The sequence below is a fragment of the Cebidichthys violaceus genome, unplaced genomic scaffold (assembly GCF_023349555.1).
Source record: "Cebidichthys violaceus isolate CVI_PGR_0920_01 unplaced genomic scaffold, fCebVio1.0.p SCAF_5, whole genome shotgun sequence".
Lineage (NCBI taxonomy): Eukaryota > Metazoa > Chordata > Actinopteri > Perciformes > Stichaeidae > Cebidichthys > Cebidichthys violaceus.
In genome coordinates, this window is record NW_027176705.1 from 3,437,115 (window position 1) to 3,450,235 (window position 13,121).

At 42.1% G+C, this 13,121-nt stretch overlaps 1 protein-coding gene across 2 annotated transcripts in view; it reads left to right on the forward strand.

Moving 5' to 3' along the window:
• Nucleotides 1–1,413: 1,413 nt before the first annotated feature.
• igdcc4 (immunoglobulin superfamily, DCC subclass, member 4) overlaps nt 1,414–13,121 on the forward strand; it is a 58,794-nt gene continuing 47,086 nt past the window's right edge. For both annotated transcript variants that reach the window (XM_068730343.1, XM_068730344.1), the window contains exon 1: nt 1,414–1,751. In XM_068730343.1, the coding sequence (XP_068586444.1) occupies nt 1,685–1,751 (67 nt within the window). In that variant the 5' untranslated portion in view covers nt 1,414–1,684. The remainder of the gene's footprint in view (nt 1,752–13,121) is intronic.

Consider the following 13,121-nt stretch of genomic DNA (forward strand, 5'->3'; position numbering starts at 1 on the left):
TGATTGCCTGTCTTTCTTCTTCGTGGTGTAGCAATATATAAAGCATACTCCTACGTGTCGTAAATCCATTTGTGAAAAAAAAAAGGATTTAAAATCACAGATTTTTTACTGACATTTGAATGGTTTGTTTCACTTTTTGGGATGGTTTGTTTCATCCCAAAAAGTAATTCATAAGTAGATGTCACTTTGAAACTTGAAAGAACGATGTTTTGTTCATTACAGTGTTACAAGTAGCAGCTCTGATATACTTGTAAACTGCATAGCCACTGTATAGCCATATCTGACTGGTTAAAGCTTGTGGTTTTCTCTCCTGCTCTGTCTTTGTATGCTGGTGAATGTGGGGATGCTGCTGGTATCAGTGATGCTGAGAGTGCTGCACGAGGCGAGTCTTTGTCTGCTCCGGGAAGGCTGGGCTCCAGCTGGCTCCCGCTATGTGCAAAAGTCAGTGGGTCCCTCAGCACTCAGTGCAGGCGGCGAGCTGGTTGATTGATTGGGATGCACCCCCCCCCTTTTCCCACCTCCTCCTCCTTTTGCCTGTTCTTGCTCAGGGAGCACATGTGCCTCTCCTACTCTCCTTTTTTTTTTTTTTTACCCAGACCTGCTTTATTACACACAAGCATTCATGCAGTCATGCAACGTCTGTGCATGTGTATAAACAAAGGTGCATTCTCTCTCTCTCTCTCTCTCTCTCTCTCTCTCTCTCTCTCTCTCTCTCTCTCTCTCTCTCTTTCTCTCTCTCTCTCTCTCTCTCTCTCTCTCTCTCTCTCTCTCTCTCTCACACACACACACACACACACACACACACACACACACACACACACACACACACACACACACACACATTTGAAAGAACTAAACACACTAAGATATCGTGACTAAATCACATGAATGAATGAGTGTAGGTTTTGCATGATGAGAAGGTTTTCACTGGAGCATGTGTATCTGGATGCGGTGAGTGCTCATTAAAACGACCAGTGTCTGCAACATTGGGTTCATACAGGGCAACACATTTGCAGTCATTACAGATAACTGCTCCGCCAGACCGTTTTCCACACTTCGCTTTGCTCTCTCGGAGAGATCCCGAACGAATTGATCATTCCAGACAGAGAGAGAGAGAGAGAGAGAGAGAGAGAGAGAGAGAGAGAGAGAGGGCGCCTGGGGTAAAATATATTTTTTGATTTGGTATTGCAAGTGTTACTACGGACGCATTCGCTTCATATGCATTGCCCAAGTCTTAGTGGAGAGCATGGAGTTGAACAAAAAGAAGGCAGAAGGGGTGTGTTAGAATCACCGACAGCTTTTCAGGACTCCGGCGACGACCAGCCAGCCAGCCAGTGTCTGGTGAACGTGCGTGTGCGCGTACGTGCGCGCGCACCCGTGTGTGCGTGCGTGCATGTGTGTGTGTGTGTGTGTGGACCAGCAGCTAACACACACTTAACATTCGTTCGCAACATGGCGTTGAAGCGCCGAGAGACACGACGGCTGTCCCCCGACTAATGCAAGCTTGTTTGGGAAAGCCAGGGGACGGTTTACCGTGGAGACCTAAACATTCACAGAGAGTCCTTTACGCACCGGCGGAGAGACAATAGCGGATTCCAACATATGCATGTCGCTGGAACGGTATAGCTGGTTGTAGCCTATAGACGTACGCTGCTACCCCACTGGTGGAAATCAAAGGCTGTACATGGCGGTGGAGAGTACAATTTGGCTGTTCTGTCTTCTTTCGCTGTTCTGTGGTCCATCCAAGCAAGGTAAAGCGCACACTTTAATAATCTGCATGTTTTTTTTCTCCAGCGGAGTGCATGTGCGAGGCAGCGAGCCACTCATATTACACTGAAGTGCAGTTACTCAGAGCACAAGTGGGCTGTGATAAAAGATAGGAGAGAGCTACTGGGTGAGCGCAATATCCCCTCCGTGTGCCGTGTTCACCTCATGTGGCCTCTCCGGTTCGCATGAGGTAGGGCTGTATGTGCCATCACTTCACGGGTGTCTCTGTCGGGACGCGCTGTGTGGCTTTTGGCGTTAGGAAGTTGCAGCACAAACTGCCCGATGAGCAGCCCTGACTGGTGCCACAGGGCTGCCGGAGGGGGGGGGGGGCTTTGAACCGACCAGGGAAGTTTCCGATCAAACATAGGATGGGGCTCATTATGAAGACATGTGGGCTCGTCCTTGGTGTTTATTAACAAGAGTGGATTAAATGTGTCGAATGCGTTGCCAATAAAAACATCTGAAGTTTGTTTTTTTCCCTCTCACGGTTTAATAACCGAGAACAACTGTGTGCATGGGACGACTGGTTTTAGTCACTGGCTCAGAAAGTTGAGTGAGAGGATTTCGTGGAAAGAGTAATACTGTCATCAAAAGGACGTCGATCTTGCTAAACTTGAAGAACAATGTGTCTGAGAGCTGATGCTGAAAGATGCACAGCAGCACTTCTTATTTCCCAGACATTGCGGTGGCTCCTGAGAGTGGAAGCGTGCTGCTAGAGAGGGAAGTCTGCCTGCATAGGCGACGACTAGTGGTTGAAAGACCGACCACAGGATTCACATGACAAAGACCTGTGTAGGATATCAGTGGAGGGCTTTATACAGTCGAATGCTGCCCAGGAAATAAGATATAACATAGAAGTAGTGAACCTGCCATGCATTTCTTTTCTTAAAACTTTATTTTCATCGAGAACCCCCATAGAGCATCAACATACACATGTTTTGACTTATGTTATGACATCTTTCATTGCTGTATGAAAATAGTCTACCGAAACATGAATGAAGCAAAACAGTGTATATCACAGTGTCTTTGTAGATCTTTAGGGAGCGAATTAAGGCTAAAAAAACAAACCAGTTGTCATCCGACTGTATATGAAAAACTGGAGAAAACGTATTCTGCTTTTAAGGTTTTAACAATTTGACTTTCATTTAGGTAAAATGTTCAGAACTTAACATTAACAGGTTGGTATTTATCTGTTGGGAGCCCACCATGAGGAAGAGGCATGTTGGACTGTGTGTTTGTGTGTGTGAAAAACAGAACTCTGAGGTTTATCTTCTTTGGACTAAGATCTAAGATGGCACGTTCAGACTGCGCACATGGTTGGATTACATAACTTATGTAAGTCTATACTGCTCCACAGTTTGAATTACAGCTACAACAGAAAATGAATCAACAACTATTTTTGATAAACTATTAATTGCTTCAGTCTTTTTTCTGACGTTCAATTTATATATTAATCCAGAAAATAATTGGCGGATTAATCAATTCGAAAGTTATTGTTAGTTGCAGCCCCACTTTGAATTGCCACCCAATTGTTGTGGCGCATGGGCCCCAAATGAAGTGAACTCAAATCAATTTATCTTTGGCTTCTTCTGAGACCAGATCACATTGGACTACCTTTGACTATACCTGTGCCCAATACCTCTGATGTCTACAATTTTTTATGGAATATTTTATAGCCCATGCAAATATGACACAAGGCTTTGTCCAGATTTAAAGCACATCATTCTGTCTGCTGTATTTGTTTGGTTGTGTAGCAAATGGGTTACAACTGCATTCCGTTGTGCGTCCCTGTGATGCATCATGCCGATACGTTTCTCTTGAATCCTTGAAGATGTACATTGCACTGTAATGTTGTTTGTGGGTGTTGCCTCTCTTCCTGTAACACATAAACACACAAATAGAAGAGCGAACTTTGCTTACCATAGCACTTTGTCTCACTCATTAGCCAGTGGAGCTATGTTTAGTGCAACCCATTCTGCGTTGGTTTAGTGCAGTGTAGTGCTGCATTATTTACGTTTTTTTTCACTGAGTACTTTATCCTTCTCTTGTGTCTGGAGATTTCCTGCATGTAGTTTTGCTGGTGCTGCAACTCTAGTATGACATACTCTGCAGTAATTGCTACCAGCACCATGCTAAGAAATAAAGGAATATCGTGCACAAGAATTGTACTTTTGTACTTTTGCACATCCATGAAGACAGCACCTCCCTCTGAGATATACTGTCATTTTATCAGGAGTCCCATTATTCATTGTTCAATTATGCATATAAAATACTTAAAAGCGAGGCAACTAGAGGTATGCCTCCTTGACTTCCATCTGATATAATGGTAGAAGGTCAGAGGATACAATTTATATAGAGTTAGATTACCATGCCCCACAGACTCCAGCAGAGACTATAAGGAATTACTCCCCTTGAGATCCTCCTGACAGGAGAGTGAGTGCCACACCGGGGGCGATCACATCCAGATGATGAAATCTCATGCAGGTAAATGGCGCTTGTGATGGAGGTTGTCAGTGATAACAGTGAAGTGGAAATTGATTCATTTGCACTGTGAGATTTATCATTGAAAGTTGGTATCAAACTGTTTTGACATTTTTGTCTAAAAAGCCTTGGAATTTATTTAACATCTCATTTAGAAAATGACAAAACATCCTTTTAGACCTTCAAGAATTGTCATCTAAACGTGCGTTGCTTCAGAGGAGAGGCCACATTTGTATTTCTCTGCAAACACCGACGGCAGCGTCATGCATGTATTATCCCCAAAATAATTACTGTGCATTGTTATTGGTCATCAAGACCAGTAAACAACAGTCGTCAAAGGTGACTCAGGGTGTGCATCTTTCTCCGTGGTAGCATTTTGTTGGGTTTGGAAAGTGGAGCATGAATGTTGTGAATGTTGGTAGTTGTGGGAACTGAGGCTGGTGTGTGGGAGCTGGGGGTGATTCTGGGACAGGGCTGAATTAGCGGGTGCTGGTGGGGCGAATTTGAGGGCGAGGGCCATTGCTACATCCACAAACAAAGCTTGTTTTGTCCATTCTAAAGATCAAATGAAAGTATGTCAACTTCACTTAACGTATCACAAGCAAATGAATGAAACAAAAGTGCCTGAGTGTCTGTGTGTTCACAGCAGTGGCGCCCCCAGTAATGTTTCACAGGGGTGGCCAGATGGGGCCACTGAAAATCTTAGGGCAGCACACCAAAATTAGAAGAGAGAAATATTGTTATGCTGTTGTAACTATGTCAATATGAGGGTTGTGGAATTGCATATTAGATATTTATTTTACAGTTAATGTTACTAATTGTCTGCTTGTGCACTGAATAATACCGGTACAGTTTACAATTTCAGTTCCACTACAAACCTGTTTTAATCAGCTCTGTGTCTGTATATACATGTGTTAGACAATTCATAGTTATAATAGACTAGTTGTCCTGAAAAATGAAAAATTAATTAATTTAATTTCAAGGAGTACATTGATTCTAGGAAGAAAACAAGTACTAGGAACAAGCCTACTGCATGTTTAGAAACACCACACAGAAGCCTCCCATATTATGCTGATGCCACTCGTGAGGGGGCCGTGCCCCCTCCCTTGCCACCCCTTGGCTCCGCCACTGGTTCACGCTCCATAGTTATTAATGGACATAATAAAAATAAAACATCTGCAGCACTCTAAGACCTTATGAGTAAATTAATCTGATTATTGCAACGCCTTTGGCCTTTTTATATGCACATAAAAATTGTAAACACAGCAACAGTTGCATGATGAAGCATTGGTTCTACACTGACTGATAATGTCACAAGATCATTTTCCATTGATGCACCCAATTAGTATTTACTGTTTGCATTAACATTCTAACAGTCACATAAACTCTTTGTACCAGCAAGTGTTGATTGAGCTCACTTGATGCTTTTCTGCACTGTCCAGCTTATGCAGTTACACAGTTGGGAGATGCAGTGCAACAGCCTCCAGTCTCCTGCAATTCCACTGGAGCAGCATAGTGTGATATGCATTGATTTAAAGGAAAAGTACTTCCCATTAATTTCTTTCCCTTTACCAAGTACAATCCATTCTTTTAACTGCTTATTCTGCATTTCAATGGGATGAAACCACTGTGCCTGCAGGAAAGCAGTCATCAGATACAGAGAGAACAAACAACATCAACATAGAAAGGCACTGTGCTGCCCATATGCAAGTTGATTCTCACAAATCACAGGTGGCGTCATGGATTAAAACACCCTCAACTAGGAAGAAGAAACTAAGCGGAAGCATTTTTTAAGAGCAGTTTGTCTAGAACAATGTCTTCCAATTGGTGAACAGTACACATTGGACTGTGGGTCCATTCTTAGGGGTCGCAAGCATGGGCCAAGATTCAATATCATTCAAACGAAAAAGAATAGAATGAGTGTAGGCCTTTTATTTTGAAGTACTCTTTTGTGCAACGCAAGCAAGGCTACTGGCAATTAGCCTACCGATGCTTCTGACTTCCACAGTCAGTATTGTGACTCTTACATTGTACATTGTAATGATTCCTACATCTCCCCTGCTAGTGGCAGATGAAGACTTTTGTTGTCCACTTGAGGGCAATAGAAACAAGTTGTGAACACAATCTTGACATATCCTCTTTAAATTTGATATGGCGAACTCATTAGCAAACAGCTGCTTTTTTACATCACTAATGAAGCAACATAATCATTCAGTCGTGATTCTGTCCAGCTAGTGAATGTAAGTTCAATATTCACTCTGTTTTAGCTCTGCTTTTGGTCTCCACCAACTCCTGTGGGAAATATCTGCCTCTCGTTGCTAACTGTTCTTTCCGCCGTCTGATACTGAGCAGGTACTGTACTGTGTTTTTTTTTTTTTAGAGCGTTTTTGCTTAAAACTTTTTAGGTTTTTCACCAGAGAAACTTTTTCACTGCCATGTTACTAACATGTTACTGTGTTTATGAAGCCTCAATGAGTTTGCTTTTGCAACATCTTTATTGCCATTGTTTTTTTAAGCCCCAATAGTGTTTTCATCAGGCGGTGCATTTTATTTAATTGGGTCTCAAGCCGAATGTAATCTTGTTTAGTTTTATTTTCATGTTGTGAAATTAAACTGAAGAAAATCCAAGAGCCTGTGCGGCCTGTGAATTAATAACTGAGGAGAAATGTGGACATTGAGGCAAGAAAAGTCAGGAACAGTTTAATAGGAAAATCTGCAGAGTTCTATTAAAGTGTCTCTGATTACATTATTTGTTTATCACAGCTTCCCCCTCCCTCTATTACCTTGTAATGTTACCCTACGGACAAACAAAGTTATAATGTTGACTTTAGTGGAAAGATAATGTGTACTTTGTATAAATCTATAGGTAAAAGTAAATGAAAGGGGACAAATGGCTAACCACAGGTTTTTGAATATTTGAACTCAGTGTAAGTGAATACCATGATGACCTTCATTCAAAATAAAAGTATCCAAAAAAACAGCATTCGCTCACATGCTCAGCCCATTAGTATCACCACATTGTTGCTGTCTTATTTTTTAGCTTGCTTTGAAATCACCGTAGACAACTACTTAGTGTGATTTTAGCTCTAGGAGGAAGTAAATTACATAATTTTATTGTGAAATTGATGTATAACTCTCCAAACTAAACTTGTAGTTACTGCTAAAGGCAAAAAACACAGTTACTCCTCCAATATTCTCAGGTCATCTCAGCAGCTTGTTTCATACGCAGTTAATATCTCGACTGAACACCCGAGGAACACAGCTGTAGGAAACTTACTGCTGAGTGACCCTGTGCAGTGTTAGGCATGGTGGTGGGAGGGAAATGTTTTTTGAGTCAACCATTTATTCCACACGCTACACCAGGGCACTGTGAGGCAAAGTCCATTCTCTAGCTTAAATATGGTGGAGATGTAAAGTTACACAATAGGTTACCTTTTGGCGGCTTGGCACAGTGTCAGATGATGATATTTTGGATCTAGTGAGGTTGGTGTGTTACAAACAGTATCACTAAAAAGAAAGTCTGAACGAGGTTATTTATCATGAAAATTAAAGCTTGAGTTTCACAAAATGCTCAAAGTTTGCAGCACAAAACAAGATACTAACACAAACCTTTGAGATAACAAGTGCTTACATTTGTGTCATCATAGAAGCTGGAAATGTCAATAGAAAGTGTAGCAAGAGCTGTGAGTAGCAACAAGCCTTTCCTTTCTTTTCATGAAGACACATTCTTACGGCTAGCACTGTGTAGCATCCACAGCAGAGACAAAGCAACATGGGCATCCCACGTTTTATTCCCCCACCACATTTTAAATGTCAGTCCAATACTCCAGTCTATTGGCCTCTATTAGTCATCCAAATATGGAGAAGAAAATTCTGGCTCAGAAATGAAAGTTTCCTTTAAAGCTTGTGTTTTTTTGTTTCTGGCACTAGCTGTCTCCCTGCTGACTGCTTTTGTCTAATAATCTGATTCTGTTGCGCCAGTCTGCAAGGCGTCAGTCCGCCAGTGGTCTACTTGTATTTTTGGAAGTCATCCTTCATTCTACAGCTTCACCTACTTGGTACCAAAGTGGTATCAGAACTAGAAGGTCAAGGTGTCCAGTTTTCAGTCAAGTATGCATGCATACAGAAGGCGATGTCACTGTCTCTCACTGTAACTAGCAAACAAACACAGAGCTGCAATCTACACGACAAATAGATGTAGAAATAACCACAGTTTATAATGAATGTCCTATCTGAATAAACAGCCCCTCTGGTAAGCTGAACTTCCTCATCCACCAGAGGAAGATGGAGTCAATGTTGGTCTCCACCTTTAGGTCCCCTAAGACTCGCCATCCATGTCTCCTCCTGAACTCTTCTGTTTTCTGTAGGCTAATGTTTAAAATGTGTTCAGCTCCGGTTTGTTGTGTCTACACCAGAGGGCCAGCTGTTCAACCTCCCGTACAGTGGCAGCTACAGAATATTAAACATTGAATTTGTGGAGGGATGCATGCTGTCTGTAGAACCACTTGCATTAGCCTTTGTTACTGCCCATGTGTCTTGCATCAGTGTGTAACGGCTCCGAGGTCACCACAACATATTTCTGTGTTCAGTTTTATTTGTGGGTCTAATGTGGACAAGTGCAGTGGACAAAGTGTGGAGGGAAATGTCTGATACTTATTCTCACCTTCCATTCTTTCATGTCCTGCAGGAGATTAAGAGTTCCCCTCCTTAATGACTTCATGTAATTGCATTTCTACTTCAATTGATATATAAGTGGTATACTAATGTGAACTGTACTTTTAAAGACTATGTTTAGTTAGCCTTGTTTCAACACAAAATTATTGCAGTCTTTCAGTGTTTCTGTGAACACATGCAAATATCTCTTGAGACTTAAAACCAGAGTCTGTTGGACAGCAGTGCCTGTGTGGAAAAGCTCATTACGCATTAGCGATAAATTAAGTGTGTTTGTTGAGGTACATTCACCCCGTGTGCTTGCCTGCTTGCTTGTGTGTATGCGTGGGTGTGTCAGCTGCGATTTGTGAGTGCATCTTGATCCCCTCCCCAAAGACTCCATGCTAAATTAGGATGCATATTATTTAAAGATGCCCTGGGCTGAGTTTCAGCTGGGTATATTTGTGCAGGGAATATGTTGATTTTTATGGTTGCCCTGTGTGTGCACCTATTCATGCTGCCAGGGAGGGAATCTTAAGCACAGAAGTGTTTGTATGGAAGGAGAGGAAGTCTTGAGCTTGATTTTTGTCTGCAATGAATTGAAATGATTTGGTCTCTTGGGATGTTCAAAGCGCTGTGTTGAATTTATTTAGTTAGTTTTGTTTTCAGGGGTGAATACAACCACTTACAAATATCTGAAAATAAAACATTGTACATATATTATGTAGGTTTTTCTATAAACTATTTTTAGGTATTGAACATTTCACGGGTTATCTTTCTGCTTAAGTAATGTCCTTTGGTATTCACACGTGGGTTTCAGTGATGGAAAAGTTTCATGTGACAGAAGGGTTACAGAGCTGCTTCAATGGTATTTAGAATTTGGCCCTCAAGCTAGGTACCAAGGTGAGAGATTCTGTATTGCAGTGTGCTGCTAAGCTGTCTTGCCATCTCAAGCAGAGTTGTGCATTAACTTGACCAGCACACCAATTATCCAACTATTTAAAAAAAAAAAAAAACGTAGTGTATCTTGCATTGCTCGCAAAAGTCACATGTCAGAGCCAAAGCCTCACCTCAAAGTCTCTTGTGAGCAGTTTGCACACTATACACAAACATGTCATATAGGAGCACTGTAATCTTGAGTGTGCTTTTACCAGCAATGTTATTGCATTTGTTCACACTTGAGCTATTACAGAGAATACCTTACGGGACCTACTGTAATGTGCTCCCATAGCAGCTTTTTGTTGCACCTCTATTGCATACAGAGATCAAATGTTTCCACGTCTTTAGTCATTTGGCTGGCTGTTAAGTCCTCGATCCCAGGAGCACAGATAGATATTACTGCTGCAATGATGCAACTCAGATGGATCATGCTGTTTCCTCCTGTTGGCTCATTAGGTCATTGAAGTTTGCCACATAGTGTAATTCATAACATTACATGATGTGATTTGAGCAGATTCTCAGAGTAGGGTCGCAGCGATACAGAAGGTGGTATACAGTATTTTATCCAAGCAAGCCAGCACTAAACGCAATCGACGGCCCAATAATAACATCATATGAAACCCAGCACTTGTTCTATCTGTATACTCCACTGACAGCGGTGGTAGTATTGAACTTCATATTCATGTTGAAGCTACAGCAATATGAGATTACCGAATACCAAAGGGAGGCAGACAACAAGCTACTTATAGTAGTGGTTATTCTGTCATTTCATAAATTCACTCAGGGATTTTTGAAGATAGCATTCAGTCAGCAATAAGTCAACTTATCACGCTGGTATCATTGCTTCGGCTTTTATTCTACCAGTGTAGCTTTATCTTTGTATCTGTGTGTTTGTGTGTGTGTGTGTGTGTGTGTGCGTGTGTGCGTGCGTGTGCTTTTGTGTAAAAAGCAGCAGTCTGGCAGCGCTCACTTGGTCAACTAACCTGCATTCACATTCCTTCCATTCCTCTGCTTGGTCACATGAGTGCAGAGGAGTTACACTGAAGCTGGCTATGCAGGTGGGAAGACGTGGGTAAATATTGCAATGTGGGTAAATATTGCAATGCCACTACAATGCTGTAGTTTAGCTTTAGAGTTATGATGTACTGATGAGTATGTACTGCAGAGGGAAAAGGCAGTGCAGGAAATTCCAATGCTTAGAAGTCAAAAGAGGATTTGGTGCAAGTGCAGCAGTAGATTGTGCCTTAGTCCTTGTATTTTTATTGGTATTACATTTAACCGTCATACAATACACACTCGCCCTTTAATTCTCATTCAGGTGCAGTATATTCCGCACATCTCTCTCTCATCAGTGATGGAAAATGTTATTATTGTGATCCCCGTCGTGAGCATAATAACATGTGAAGCTCGCTCATTGCAGTATGCCCTTCTTGAGTGTGTGTGTAGCAGGTTGTGTCACATAGCATACTCATTCATCATTCTGACCTTGTGGGAGACGCTCAACCCTGACCCTTGCACATGAGCATAATAATGTATATGTGCCTCACTTCAAAGAGCAGAGTTGAGTAAGAGCAGAATGTTTTTGATATATATTACCTTCCAGTGTGTCCTATTGTCCTGCGTTTCTCTCCACACACTGGGAACCTTTACATAACCAGTGTACCGTTGCATGTACCAATATCACCAGCAGCAATTCCTGTACACTCATTGTGCTGCTGCGTGAACAAATAGATTCTGATTTGGATCTCCAGTGTTACTCCCGTGTTAGTTTTATTGTCTGCTTTGTTGACTCATGCAAGTGGGCCCGGCTCTTGACATGGTCATGTGGAGGCCCCATGCTGCTGGGAGGCCCCGTATGCAGGAACGCCACTCTGTGATTGGAGGAAGCCAGACTGGGATGAATGAGCACCGTACATAGAGCAGGAGGCACGAGGGACTGCACCGGTACCCCCCCCCCTCCCATTCCCTATCCCTCGTTCTCTGCTCTGCTCCCTTTCTCCTCTCCTCTTGTTCACACACATTCAATGAGACACAGGATGCCACAGCCATGCTTGTCTCACCACAACCCAACTTTATTTCACTCTACAATTTCATGCCATTTGTTATTCGCTGGCTTTGAGAAGAAAGTCACTGTATAATTGTGGTGATCGTAAATGTCAACTTAATGATTCATTACTCTGTGCAAAACATGGAAACTTTTCATATTAGATGTTGGAAAGTAGAGCTATTGTAGCGCTATATAAGTATAGCGTGGCAGGTGCAAAGGCAGGTTGACATGTCATTACACAAGTTTGGGGACCATGTACTGAAACAATGCAGAGTCATTTCTTAAGCTAAAATGCCCAAAATCCACATGGTTCTGACTTCTTTTTGCTGGATATCTTAGTCTTCTATGATAGTAAATTAAAGACCTTTGGAATTTTTCACTGGTGGGACAATCAAGCAATTTGAATATGTCAACATGGGCTTAAGAAATGGTGATGGGCATTCACTTTTAGTTACTTCATAAACCTATTGAATTGAAAACTCAGAGCATATCTAGTGCATATACACAGCTCTCCACATGGCAAAGGCCGAGCCGGCGGCTCGCAGATAACGATGCCAACAACACAAACAGTGGCAACAGTGCTAGTGTTAACCTGGGGGGATGGCTCCCAAAGGTTGGGTGTTACGCTTCCGTGGCAATGCCTTGGGTGGAGACGGCTTTATCAGCTGTGACCGTCTGTATGAGGGCAGTGCAGATCGGCAGCCGTGAGTCAGCCAGGGAGGCACGCTCACATGCACATAGGCCCCGGCAAACAAAGCACAGAGAAGCTTTGATTACAACACACAGAGGGAGAGAGACTCCATTCTCTGCTCAGGTAAACATTACTGCACTATTTTACATAGTAAAGAGTTGTTTGATGCTGTAGTTATGCTCTGACTATCGTATAGAGAACCTTTATAAAATATCAATAATGTGCTTTTGGGGGGTAATTAGATGATAATAATTTTGATTTGTTTGTTTTTATGTTAAAGTAAAGATTTCCAATATGCCACTTGATCTGGAGGCCGCTGACAGAATATCTAACTTAGAAAGATGCTTCAAACTGTTTTACCGTCAGAGAAAAAGGCACATTAATAAAGCAAGTTGTTTTAATATTGCAGCCCGGTCAGTACGTGTAAACTCAGTCAACTCTCCAATGCGCAAAGTCAGAGTAAAACCTTTGATTCATTGTATCAGCTTTCTGACACAGAGTGAGTGTGTGTGTTTGTGGTTAAGATGACAGGGTGTGAGAAGAACC